Source organism: Bactrocera dorsalis, chromosome 1, assembly GCF_023373825.1.
Source record: "Bactrocera dorsalis isolate Fly_Bdor chromosome 1, ASM2337382v1, whole genome shotgun sequence".
In the NCBI taxonomy this organism is placed as follows: Eukaryota; Metazoa; Arthropoda; class Insecta; order Diptera; family Tephritidae; genus Bactrocera; species Bactrocera dorsalis.
In genome coordinates this window covers 61278110-61291623 of record NC_064303.1, presented here as the reverse complement: position 1 = coordinate 61291623, position 13514 = coordinate 61278110, and the positions used below count along the sequence as shown (strand labels likewise).

Sequence of the window (13514 nt, the reverse complement as noted above, 5' to 3'; positions counted from 1 at the left end):
TTAAAGTAAAAATAAATAATGTTTTTTCCAGTTTACATAACCAACAAAATGGAATCCCACAAGGATCCCCCCTTTCCGTAATGCTCTTTGCTATCGCCTTTAATGAATTAAGTCACATAATTAGCAGACATAAGAACATTTCCCGCATTTCTTATGCAGATGACGTTTTACTCTATTCTAAAATAAGTAATCTAAACACTGTTGAAAATAAATTTTTAAAAATACTAACTGATATCTCTAAGTGGTCAAATTGTTCTGGAGCGACTCTGTCGCTTAATAAGTGCAAATGTTTTCATATTTGCCGCAAACATATATGTACGGATATAAACTTAGTTCGTAATAATATTAATAACGGGTGATTTTTTTGAGGTTAGGATTTTCATGCATTAGTATTTGACAGATCACGTGGGATTTCAGACATGGTGTCAAAGAGAAAGATGCTCAGTATGCTTTGACATTTCATCATGAATAGACTTACTAACGAGCAACGCTTGCAAATCATTGAATTTTATTACCAAAATCAGTGTTCGGTTCGAAATGTGTTTCGCGCGCGTGTTTTGTTCAGCGATGAGGCTCATTTCTGGTTGAATGGCTACGTAAATAAGCAAAATTGCCGCATTTGGGGTGAAGAGCAACCAGAAGCCGTTCAAGAACTGCCCATGCATCCCGAAAAATGCACTGTTTGGTGTGGTTTGTACGCTGGTGGAATCATTGGACCGTATTTTTTCAAAGATGCTGTTGGACGCAACGTTACGGTGAATGGCGATCGCTATCGTTCGATGCTAACAAACTTTTTGTTGCCAAAAATGGAAGAACTGAACTTGGTTGACATGTGGTTTCAACAAGATGGCGCTACATGCCACACAGCTCGCGATTCTATGGCCATTTTGAGGGAAAACTTCGGACAACAATTCATCTCAAGAAATGGACCCGTAAGTTGGCCACCAAGATCATGCGATTTAACGCCTTTAGACTATTTTTTGTGGGGCTACGTCAAGTCTAAAGTCTACAGAAATAAGCCAGCAACTATTCCAGCTTTGGAAGACAACATTTCCGAAGAAATTCGGGCTATTCCGGCCGAAATGCTCGAAAAAGTTGCCCAAAATTGGACTTTCCGAATGGACCACCTAAGACGCAGCCGCGGTCAACATTTAAATGAAATTATCTTCAAAAAGTAAATGTCATGAACCAATCTAACGTTTCAAATAAAGAACCGATGAGATTTTGCAAATTTTATGCGTTTTTTTTTAAAAAAAAGTTATCAAGCTCTTAAAAAATCACCCTATATATCAAATGTTTCTAGCTTATGTTTCCTTGGAATTACTTTCGACAAACGTTTAACTTTTAAAGAGCACTGTCTTAGGTTAAAAAAAAATCCTAGCTGTCAGGTTAAATATTATTAAATATCTATCTTCTAAGCACTGCCTTATCCATCCAAACACCTTAATTAATGTTACTAAGGCTATAATATTGTCGAAGATTGACTATGGCTTACCAATATACGGAAATGGTGCAAAGAGTAATATAAAACTGATCTCTTCGACATTTCATGCAGCCGTTCGAAAGAGTATACGTGCCTTTCCAACATCCCCAATTCAATGCATCTTAGCCGAAGCTGGAATGCCTACCCTACAAGAAAGAATTGAATATACCACTATGAGGGTTGTCCCAAAGATCTTTCTCTGCGAAAATAGTATTATGTATGACACTATCACATCGATATGGGCCGCTAATATATGTAACTCCAAAACGCACGCCAACATTGCAAAGAGTGCTGGAATATGCTAAAATTTTAGGAATAGACTCGAAACCATCTTTTCTGCCTCCCGTCAGTTCACTATCTTGGGACTTAAGCTACTCATCTTTCCTTCTCGGTTTAAAAAATCACGCCAAGTCAACCACAAGTCCAATAGTATTCCAGTGCCTTTTTGAAGAATACAGAGCTCCTTTTCGGCACGAATGAAAAATGTACTACACTGATGGGTCAAAATCGAAGGACCACACGTCATTCGCTGTGGTCCAAGCTGATGGGAAAACAGTAATAGCAGGGCACCTACCAAATTATGGATCAGTGTACACGGCAGAGGCGGTTGCAATATACCACGCAATACTAGCCGCCTCAGAATCTAACGAGAAGACGATAATCTGCACAGACAGTATGTCAACTATTGCTAGTAGCATGAATATTACTAACAAGGCACCCCTAATTTCTGAAATACGCACCAAACTTATACAAAAAGGCAAAGAAATCAAAATTATGTGGATTCCTGGTCACGCTGGAATTATTGGCAATGAATTAACGGATCTGAAAGCAAAATCAGTTGCAATGGAACCATTATTTACTTTCAATTATATGGTGAGGAAGGATATCTTCCTACTCGTCAATAACTTCCTTAAAGAACAGAAAATAAATTATTGGAACAGTGTGCAAAACCATTACTCGAACTCCAATACAACTGGCATGCAGCCGCATGTTCCGTCCACTTGCCGAACAAACGACATTATTGCTTTTACTCGACTTCGGATTGGGCATACTATGGCCACGCATTCGTACCTGCTAAACGGTTCAAATAGGCCACGCTGCGAATTCTGCACTTATCCATCGCTTACAGTTAAACATCTTCTCGATGAATGCACTAAGTTCAGTGCAACTAGAAACGTACTATTTGATGACCAACCCGTTTCAAATACGCTCAAGGTTTTTGCTGAGGAAAACATCCACAAAGTAGCCGAATTTTTGTCCAAAATTGGCCTTAGAAAATTAATCTAATTCTCTAATTTTAAGTTATCTTAGATCCAATTAACTTCCTTTACTAACATCAATTATTTTAAGAATTGTACTGGCAGTAATATTGATCTCATATTTACCTTTTGCTGGCTAATATATTAATATTCTAAGACAATATAGCTTTATTAGAGCAGTAAGCCGTAAGCCCTGGCAGCTAGTGCTTCTTACTCTGTAAGATAATAATTGTATTATTATTTTTCTTTTACTAAATAAATAAATAAAATCTCTTCTGTGCCAATTATATAGATTTTAGTAATGTCTAGCGTTAGAGCGTACTTACGTATGCAAAAACGAAGAGAAGTTGAGAACAATTCTTTCACAAACCATCCAGGCCTACCATTACAAGCTTTGTTAACAAAATTTGAGATAAAGTACGTCTTGAAGTGTCAAAAACAACACGTAACTTGATTATTTTGCTTTCGGGCCATAAAACGCATTGAAGCGGAATGAAGTAGTATGGCTCAATGGGAATAATATTGTTCGTTGGGCTCATGTGACCCAGTGCTCTGTATTCATTCATAAAGTTCAGATACATTTTACGAACCGTCGAACTGCGGTTTCATATGTGTGACCGAGTAATTTACGATCAGCTCTAAAGCGTTTCCTGACTTGAAGCCGTCCTGAAGGCAATACTTGAGTTGTGTTAACAAAATAATTTTCACAGTATTTTTGCTCTGGTATGAGTTTGATGTCATTTGTTTCTAAAGGTAATTTTTCCAAATCCCAATTTTAATAGGCTACCGAATAATGTGCTAGTTACAGAAGGAGGAAGACTTAGAATGCTGATATATTTGCCAGATACAACCCACCTTAAAAGGGGTTTCTGTAGCGGTGGTTGATTTGGACCACTTTTAATTTGGCCAACATCAATGTTGTGCGGTATTTCCTGCTTAACATTGATATTATGGTCTGTATGGTTAGCCGAAATACACCGCATTATCCAGGATTCCGCTTAAAATTCGTAATTATTTACACGCGACTTAACAAACGCCCTTAATTTTGTCACCACTTTCGTATATTCATTTCCAATTCCTATTATACTTCACGTTTTGTGTTGGCGTCAAATCTGCAACTTCTGTGGCAAGTCCTCCGTCATAAAGTTGACTTGGGAGCCTTAGCCCAGCAACGTTCTTGCTTCCTTATAACTGGTCCTCACTTGAATAACTACTGTCACCGATTTCACAAACTCGAACCACTGTTGTACCAGAAGCGCCTTGAAAGTGGTGCAGGTAATTAGAGGGTGTTCTTGGACTTGCGCTTTTCACTGATTGACGGCTTTGTATTAGCAACAATTAAAGCTGATTTCGTTCTGTCCATGTGTGGCTATTTCATGTGATTCGGGCTGGAGGCGGCTCATCGCCCAGCGATACCAATGAGTCATAAACAATTTATTGGTCATCGCTCGTAACGAAAGTGCTGATGGATTTAGGATAGTTCGCAGCTCGTTTTGAAAAATAGCAAACATTTATTGTTGTAGCCCTTTATAAGATTTGCCAATGCAATGTTTCAATATTTGGATCATTATGAACTAAACTCCCGAACAAACTTATGAAATTTTTAAATTCCGAATATTCTTTCGTCAGATGCATTTTAGGGAGCCTTGAGCTGTGAGATGTTACGAAAACTGTTTCGGCAATTGGCGTTCTGTTTTTGACTAAAATAATTTATACCCTTGTAACCTGTTGCTACAGAGTATTATAGTTTTGTTCACCTAACGGTTGTAAAGGGTGATTTTTTAAGAGCTTGATAACTTTTTTAAAAAAAAAAACGCATAAAATTTGCAAAATCTCATCGGTTCTTTATTTGAAACGTTAGATTGGTTCATGACATTTACTTTTTGAAGATAATTTCATTTAAATGTTGACCGCGGCTGCGTCTTAGGTGGTCCATTCGGAAAGTCCAATTTTGGGCAACTTTTTCGAGCATTTCGGCCGGAATAGCCCGAATTTCTTCGGAAATGTTGTCTTCCAAAGCTGGAATAGTTGCTGGCTTATTTCTGTAGACTTTAGACTTGACGTAGCCCCACAAAAAATAGTCTAAAGGCGTTAAATCGCATGATCTTGGTGGCCAACTTACGGGTCCATTTCTTGAGATGAATTGTTGTCCGAAGTTTTCCCTCAAAATGGCCATAGAATCGCGAGCTGTGTGGCATGTAGCGCCATCTTGTTGAAACCACATGTCAACCAAGTTCAGTTCTTCCATTTTTGGCAACAAAAAGTTTGTTAGCATCGAACGATAGCGATCGCCATTCACCGTAACGTTGCGTCCAACAGCATCTTTGAAAAAATACGGTCCAATGATTCCACCAGCGTACAAACCACACCAAACAGTGCATTTTTCGGGATGCATGGGCAGTTCTTGAACGGCTTCTGGTTGCTCTTCACCCCAAATGCGGCAATTTTGCTTATTTACGTAGCCATTCAACCAGAAATGAGCCTCATCGCTGAACAAAATTTGTCGATAAAAAAGCGCGAAACACATTTCGAACCGAACACTGATTTTGGTAATAAAATTCAATGATTTGCAAGCGTTGCTCGTTAGTAAGTCTATTCATGATGAAATGTCAAAGCATACTGAGCATCTTTCTCTTTGACACCATGTCTGAAATCCCACGTGATCTGTCAAATACTAATGCATGAAAATCCTAACCTCAAAAAAATCACCCTTTACTTATCTCATAAAGCAAAGCGATTTAAATATGGGGTTATATATACAAGTATATACTATATAAAAATGATCAGGATGGCGAGAAAATCCGGTTGACTGTCTGTCCGTCTGCAAACTGTAACTTGAGTAAAAATTTAGATATCTCGATGAAACTTAGTATGTGGGTGCCTTAGTACAAAAACAAAAAAATTGGTGCTTGTAGATGTGCAAATTTTGTTTAAAAATTAGGCATGGCCCCGCCCTGTAACAAGTTTAATGTACATATCTCCTGAACTACTAAATCTTATAACAATTTCTATCAACAGTGTGAAAATGATGATGATGAAATCTGATGATAACCTCGCTCATTCCCCATATAACGGTACTGTTAAAAACTACTAAAAGCATGATAAATCAATAAATAAATACGCCAGAGACATTAAATTTTACCATCGAGATGGTATAAGAGAGCTTTATGGGGGCTGGCGTAAAAATTGGACAATGGGCGTGGCACCGCTCACTTTTTCTAGTATTCCTCTTACATTCTTAAGTCACATTGTAAAAATGGTCGAAATCGGACAACAACTTCGCATACTTCCCATATAGCAAAATTATAAATTCCACTTGATTCAGTACACAAATAAAGAAGCAATTAATATAGCGGACTAAACTTTGCGCGAATAATGTCTTTAGTGTATGCCATCTTATGACCAAAAAGTGTTGAAATCCAATAATAGCTGTTCACGCTCCTATGCATCTATAGATGTGGTATAACCAATGTGTGATATATATACCATAACTGAAATTAAAGGATAACCCTCCTTATATAATGTATTTAAACCCCTCAATATTAAGGGTCTCAAAATTCACTATCACTCGCGATCAATATTGCAAATGAAAGTGCGCGGGATGATTTTATTTCTTTAATGTTTTGTATATTTAAAACACAATTAAGTTGTATATACATATGTATCTACAAACATATGAATTTAGAACGGTGTTGTGTCAAATTATTGTTGAGTTGAGACAGGATGCCGCTAGCAGGAACTGGATGGACCCGAAATTGTTTCTGGCGCGTAGGAACTTGTGGCGAATATCCAATCGAATGAGGTTCACGCGACATAGCGCAGCACGGAATGTATCCAAAACGAATGTGTGTATGGCGAATTGACCTGTCGAATTGTTTAGGACGAATAATGTCAGCTTCCCCGTTGTCCATTGCTTTTGTCAGTTGGGTTGGTGCGAATGTGGTGGATTGTTTTGGTGTTGTATTGTAGTGGCATCCTGTGGTGAATTGCACTGTTGCATTAGGATGCGCCAGTTTTGCCGAGTAGAAGGGGTGGATGCTTAACTCATTTAAACATCCTGGGCCCCCTAGGCGAATATTTTGCCTAGTATTACACGTTGTTGCATGTATTTCGGAGTACTTCTGGTAGAGTACCCGAGGGCGCAGAAAACGTGTAAATGCTAAAAACGGCTTTGGTTTTAAATATATTTGGCATGGTTTAAGTGCGTATGGCTAGGACCTATATTTTGCGGGTTTATCCGACTTATTTTTATAGTGAACATGTGTATGCGTTGTTTGCTCTTATTCATTTTCTTTGCGGTTATTTACAATTTCTTATTTTATTGATTTGGTATATCGGTTATATATTCTTTGCTTTTCTGTAATGGTTTTCATTTTTTTATTTTTATGAAATATAGCGACGCCATGTCTGACTCAGATATGGCCAGAGTGCGTACTCTTTAGCCTTGAGTTTTGAGCTCTGGAATTAGAGGGTTCTTGCGAGAGAGTGGCCGGTTATTGCGAACGGCTTCATTAGAATAATAATTTTTTAAGTGGTATGTTCAAGTTGTACAACAGATTCTCACCAACTACCCTTATGAGAAGCGCTAATGCAGGTGCGATAAGAGCTACCCTTGCTTTTGTTAAGTCTAGGTGCGTCATTATATCGCATTGGGAGTATGGTGATCCCTTGACTTCCCTTTGATATTGTTTGTATTTTGAAAATTTATGAAAATGTCGATTTTTCGACCTTTTGATACTATTGTGTATATTTTATGTTTTAGTACATATGCACTAATTTGGCGTTTAGTAGCCCGCCACCGCTCTAGGATTTGTTCGCAATTGTGTTTTTTTTTTCATTATTGGCGAAAGCCATCCTGCGGGGCGGAAAAGTTGTATGTGCTTTTAATAATTTAGACTGTCAGAGGTAACCCCGACTTTGTGTTTATACTAATTTGTGGAGTATTGGATAATTGTGGCTCGGTAGTCGTACGACGTACCGGACATTATTTAATCGAGTATTTGAGACTTTAGAGAAGTTCTCACTATACTGATCTTGTATAGTTTTGTTTGTTAATGGAAGTTTCCTTAACTTTCGTAATTTCCTTAATTGTGAATTAAGGTATTTGACCCCAACTTGAGTTGGTATGGTGGAAGCTGGTTCGGCAACTAGTCCACTTTGTGTTTCACTGTGCAGCGTTTGAAATTTTTGTGCCTTTGAGCCAGTCTGTTGGCAATTTTTAGTATTTTCAGTTTCCGGATTTGCTTTTGCAATTAAACCCTTGGGTTTGTTTTATAAATGCGCTTCTTTGGGGTGAGATGGGATAACTGCTGTAATGAAGCATTGAATTGTGTGTTTTATGATAATATAAGCAGTTAAAGTTGCTTTTGCAATTTTTAAGATTGTGTGTATGGGACAAGCAGTTTGTACAGAGTTTTTTTGACCTGACAAAGTTGTTCTTTACGTTAATGTTTAATTTTTTGAACTTCTCGCAAGATATAAGTTTATGTCCTCTTTTACATAGTTCGCATGACGTATGTTTTTTCTGTTCAGATGTGAACGATTGCGTTTTGTAAAAGTTTTTGTTTGAATTGATTTTGTTACTAACTTGGGGTCTATTTAAGCTTCCATTTTGGTAGTGTTTGTTCTTAGTTTTGATTATTTTTTCTTCTAACCTTTCCGCAATTTCATATTGGGTGGTGAGAAAATCTTTCATTTGTTGCCACGTTGGGCACTTTTTTCGTCATGAGAGGGATTGCTCCCATAGAAGTAACGACTTTTCTGGTAATGCGGCGGTGCAAATGTTTTCCAGAATAGGATCCCAGCTGTCTGTGGGAATATTTAGTGTCGATAGAATCGACAAGCAATTTGAAACAGTGGATTCTAGTTTGATGAATTCTACACGTGTTCCTTTCTTAACTTTTGGCAAGTGCATTAGTGCCGTTACTTGCTTGTCGACCAGTATTCTTTCGTTTTCAAATATAGCTTTTAGAGCTTCCCGAGCCAAATTGAAATTATCGTCATTTAATGCGAACTGTTTAACTATTTCGCCTGCTTGACCTTTTGTGTTGTATCGGAGGTGATACAGTTTTTGTGCCTTTGATAGTTGTGAATGGTTGATATAAATGGCTGTGAATATGTCCCGGAAGGACGGCCATTCTTCATAACCTCCGTAAAAGGTTTCTGTATCACAGGCAGGCACCTCATGCTTGACCTTGCCTCTTGATTGTCTATTTGTGGCAGCTCTACTCTACTGTGGGAGTAGGTGCAATTGCTTTAATAAGCTTTAATTGATCGGAGATCATAGATTTCGTTTCTTCATATTGGTCCAAACGGTTTTCGTAAATATCGTAAGTAGATAATTTAAAATTTTGTGGTAGATCTGAATCGTCAGAATCTACAATGGCGTCATGAGCCGCTTGGAGGCGAGTCCAAAAATTTTTTAGATGTTGATTTTTTATTTCTCGTCGAAGAGATCAATATGCTTTGTACCTAAGTATGCACGAATTGCTTGTGTGCTTATGATTATGCTTTTTCTTATATTCTTAAGCAATTGAGAGCTCATTAGAGAGATCAATTAGCTTTTTTGATTAGTATGCACAAATTGTTTGTGCTAAAGTACTTACATACATATGTATATGAGCAAACAATATGTTGTAATGCTTGTGTAAGTTTTTTTTTTGTTTGGCAATATATTTGCACAACGAAAAGAGAGCGGGAAAACGGATTCGAAAAACCAGATGTTTTCCGTATGCAGTATTATATATTGTACATATGTATGTAAATAATCATATGTTCTAATATTTCTGATTTTTTAAGTATGTAATTTATATGTTAAAGTTTCTTTGTATATTTTTTGTGGTATGTATGTACATACTATATTAAGAATATACATATGAGGAGAAATATATTTCTATTAGGTATATATGCGAATATGTATACATGTCTTTTTTGCAATTCGTGCTTTGTTTTTTCTGTTAAAATTTTTGATTATTGTCTTTGCTTACTTAATTTATGCAATCCTGCTTAAACATATGAGGTATTGCCGGAAAATATTGCAAGTAAATTGAAGTTTGTTTTTTTTTTGTATGTAATATGTGTATTTGAATACACGAACGTAAGCTAGTACATAGGCATCGAAAAATTTAAAATTTGTAGTTATGTATGTATGCATGTGTGTATATACATATGTATATTATACTGAACAGTTTTCGGGTTTCCCGGTAAATTAAACCCAAAAATTAGCACCGTTTGGTAACCGCTTTAAATTGTTAAATGGAATTTGTGATAGGTTTTATATTCCTATATACTCGTATACATACATATGTGCACATAACATATTAAAGGACTTGATACGCTCACTTGGTATTTTGGTTTGATATGGTTTGCTGGGTATATGTAATGCGTTTTGTTTCTCCTTCTTTTCCCCAGCTGGTGCCTCCTTCTGCTGTTGTTTTGTTGTGTGTATGTATATTTGTTGTAATGTTCGCGACCGTTTGTTTCGTTTTGTATATGTTTTGTTGTTTTAATGTTTAGGTGTTTTTAGATTTCGCGCCTGATTTATGTTTTGCTTTTAAGTTTCGCGCGTTTAGTGTTTGTTTTTGTTTGTATAAAACTTTTAACATATGTCTTTGGTTTTTGTAATGTTTCGGACCTGGTTTTTCTTATATTTTCTGCTATTATGATTAGGTTTTTAGTTTTATTTTTTGTTTTTGTTCGTTTCTGCACTTTGCATCACTTCACTTTGTAACTGAAATTGTTTTTGTTGAATTTGTTTTTTTACTCTGCTTAGGTCACTGCACTTTTGTTTGTAGTTTATTCAATTTTTTGTGTGTTTATTTTGCCACCACACTAGTATATATATATTTAATGTTTTTTGTTTCTCCAATAGTGCCTCTCTGTGAGGCTCGAAGGGCCATATTTAAACCCCTCAATGTTAGGGAACTCAAAATTCACTAACACTCGCGATCAATAATGCAAATAAAAATGCGCGGGATATTTGGTGTACAATTTCTTTAATGTTTTGTATATTTAAAATACAATTAAGTTGTATATATGTATCTACAAACAGATGAATTTAGAACGGTGTTGTGTTAAATTAAATTATTGTTGAGTTGAGACAGGATGCCGCTAGCAGGAACTGGATGGACCCGAAATTGTTTCTGGCGCGTAGGAACTTGTGGCGAATATCCAATCGAATGAGGTTCACGCGGCGTAGCGCAGTACGGAATGTATCCAAAACGAATGTGTGTATGGCGAATGTTGGTAGCGAATTGACCTGTCGAATTGTTTAGGACGAATAATGTCAGCTTCCCCGTTGTCCATTGCTTTTGTCAGTTGGGTTGGTGCGAGTGTGGTGGATTGTATTGGTGTTGTATTGTAGTGACATCCCTGTGGTGAATTGCACTGTTGCATTAGGATGCGCCAGTTTTACCGAGTAGAGGGGGTGGATGCTTAACTCATTTAAACATAATGATACGTCTGTATGACAAAAATGGGTCGTATCACATATATCGGCCAATATGTGAGTTATCCCAATGAAAATAAGAGAGTGTGTTTTACTCATATTCTCATCCGGATAACTTTACTTTACTTTTATAATTGGTTTTCCACCTTAAATTATTTCCGTGGCTTCATTTTTGCAACCTGCAAGAGGATCAGATGTTCAGTTGCACCCGAAATTAGCCCTCCCTTACTTATTATTCCGTTTCGATTAGACGTTAGAGGACAGCCGTTGCGCCAGAAAACATCGATGCCGTATGTGAACTGATAATGCAAGACCGTCATGTAACATACCTTCAGATAGAGGCATGCCTATGCATTTCTCTCACCAGCATACATTCGATATTGCATGAACACTTGGCCGTAAAAAAGGTTTGTTCTCGTTGGATCCCGCACAATTTGACAATCGCTCAAAAAAAGGCTCGTGTGGAATGGTGTAAAGAAATGCTTAAAAAATACGATCGCGGTGCTTAAAATGATGTTTATAAGATCGTCACAGGTGACGAATCATGGATCTATGCGTATGAGCCCGAAACAAAACAGCAATCGACCGTGTGGGTCTTCCAAGACGAGCCAAATCCAACGAAAAAAAAAGCCATTTTCGTTGATAAATATGCCTATTTTCATTATTAGGCCAGAAATATATATAGCAACCCTCGTAAAGCCCGTCTTTATACGCAAAATGCTACTTTCCGCCACCGTCCTTTGATGCTTTAATGATTTTAAGTCTGCCAACTTTTTTTTTAATTAAAATTCACGATAATTTGGCAACAGAATAAATGTGAAAATTTCGATTGACGAGAACGAAAAAAATATCGTTTCGCAATTATACGAAAAGCCAACGAAAAAAAGAAACTCAAAATGAGCAAACCACAATTGAAAGAACGAAAAAAAATTTTGTCCAATAATTAAATTTGCGAAAAAACGAGATAATCCTTCACATTCACTTCACTTCAATATAGTGTATAGTATATATAATGTGATAATGTTTATAATATTAAGTATATTAGGGAACTTCAAAAAAAAATTAATTCTTTTTCAACATATGAGAGGGATGTTAGTGATTGACAAAAAAATCCTCCCTCACGCCAGGCGCTGTAGCTTAACTCTAAGGGATCGCTTTTTCCACCAATTAATTTTCGTTTCTCGAAAATAACCATCACATATTCAGAATGTTGAATTTTAAAACTTTAAAAATTCCCGCGACAAAGTTTGATTACTATTAAGTAAAATGGGAAAAATATTCTTACCCTCCTAGATTTAACATGGGATGGGTTTGAAGATTTCTGCATTCCACCTAAGCGCAATCTTCTCATTACGCCTTGGTTAATAAAAACCAGATGCTGCCAATAATAACTGTAATATATTAAAAAGTAAAAAGGTTAATTATTTTAAAGAATTCGACTATTTAACAGTTTGTAGTAACTAAATTTAGGTTAAACTTAATTTTATAAAATTGGTTGTGATTGTAAAAGCACCACAGATTTACAAGATCTGTCGCAAAAGAAGCAGGACTGTTAAAAAAACAACAAAAAATTAATATTTTTCAAAAGTTATATTTTTTTATTCAAAGTAGTTTCCTTGTGCTTCGATACAGCGTTTAGCCCGGTCAATTAGCATTTCAAATGAGTGTTTAAGGTCATTTTTCGGAATGCTCTTGAGAATATCAGTCGTCGCCTTTTGGATAGCTGAAATTTCCTGAAACCAGTGTCCTTTCATGGGCAAATGAAGTTTTCAAAATAGGTCAAAATCACAGGGTGCCAGATCAGGTGAGTAGGGTGATTGATTAATAGTTAATATGGAAAAAGTTCTGTTTCTTTTGCGACAGACCTTGTATATCAATTTGCCATAAATTTATGAAAAAAGATATGAAACTTCAAACATTAATACAAAGGGTTTTTTAATAATGATTTGAGGGGTTAGAGGTAGTTAGAATTTTCGAAACAATTTTTTTTTTCGCATTTCCGTTAAGTGTAATATCTTAAAAATATTTTCCGATAATTAGTTTTTGAGTTATTCTAGAAATAACAAAGAGAGCTCGGGCACTTCACAGCGCTAGTGTGAAACTTTGAACGCGTTTTTCTCAAAACTATGTTTTTTGAATCGGAAATTTAGAAAAAAAATTCTTGAGGCCGCCATTTTTTAATTTTGAAAAAAATAAAATCCTTCGATCAGGCCCGGGATTATCTATTTATAAAACTAAATTTTTTTTTCCGATTGTTTTTAATTGAATCTACAGGGACTTATGCTTGTCACCGCAAGTACCTTTTTTTGGAACAGGGTCAACACAA

General features: G+C 36.4%; 2 protein-coding genes across 19 annotated transcripts in view; both read right to left on the bottom strand.

Moving 5' to 3' along the window:
- The window catches only part of LOC105224078 (voltage-dependent L-type calcium channel subunit beta-2), a 995088-nt gene that overhangs the window by 706679 nt on the left and 274895 nt on the right, over positions 1-13514 (bottom strand). For all 18 annotated transcript variants that reach the window (XM_049462492.1, XM_049462493.1, XM_049462517.1 and 15 more), the window contains one exon: positions 12474-12579. In XM_049462492.1, the coding sequence (XP_049318449.1) occupies positions 12474-12579 (106 nt within the window). The remainder of the gene's footprint in view (positions 1-12473; positions 12580-13514) is intronic.
- Positions 1-13514, bottom strand: part of LOC125780351 (uncharacterized) — a 296278-nt gene that overhangs the window by 170602 nt on the left and 112162 nt on the right. The gene's annotated exons all lie outside the window — the stretch shown is intronic.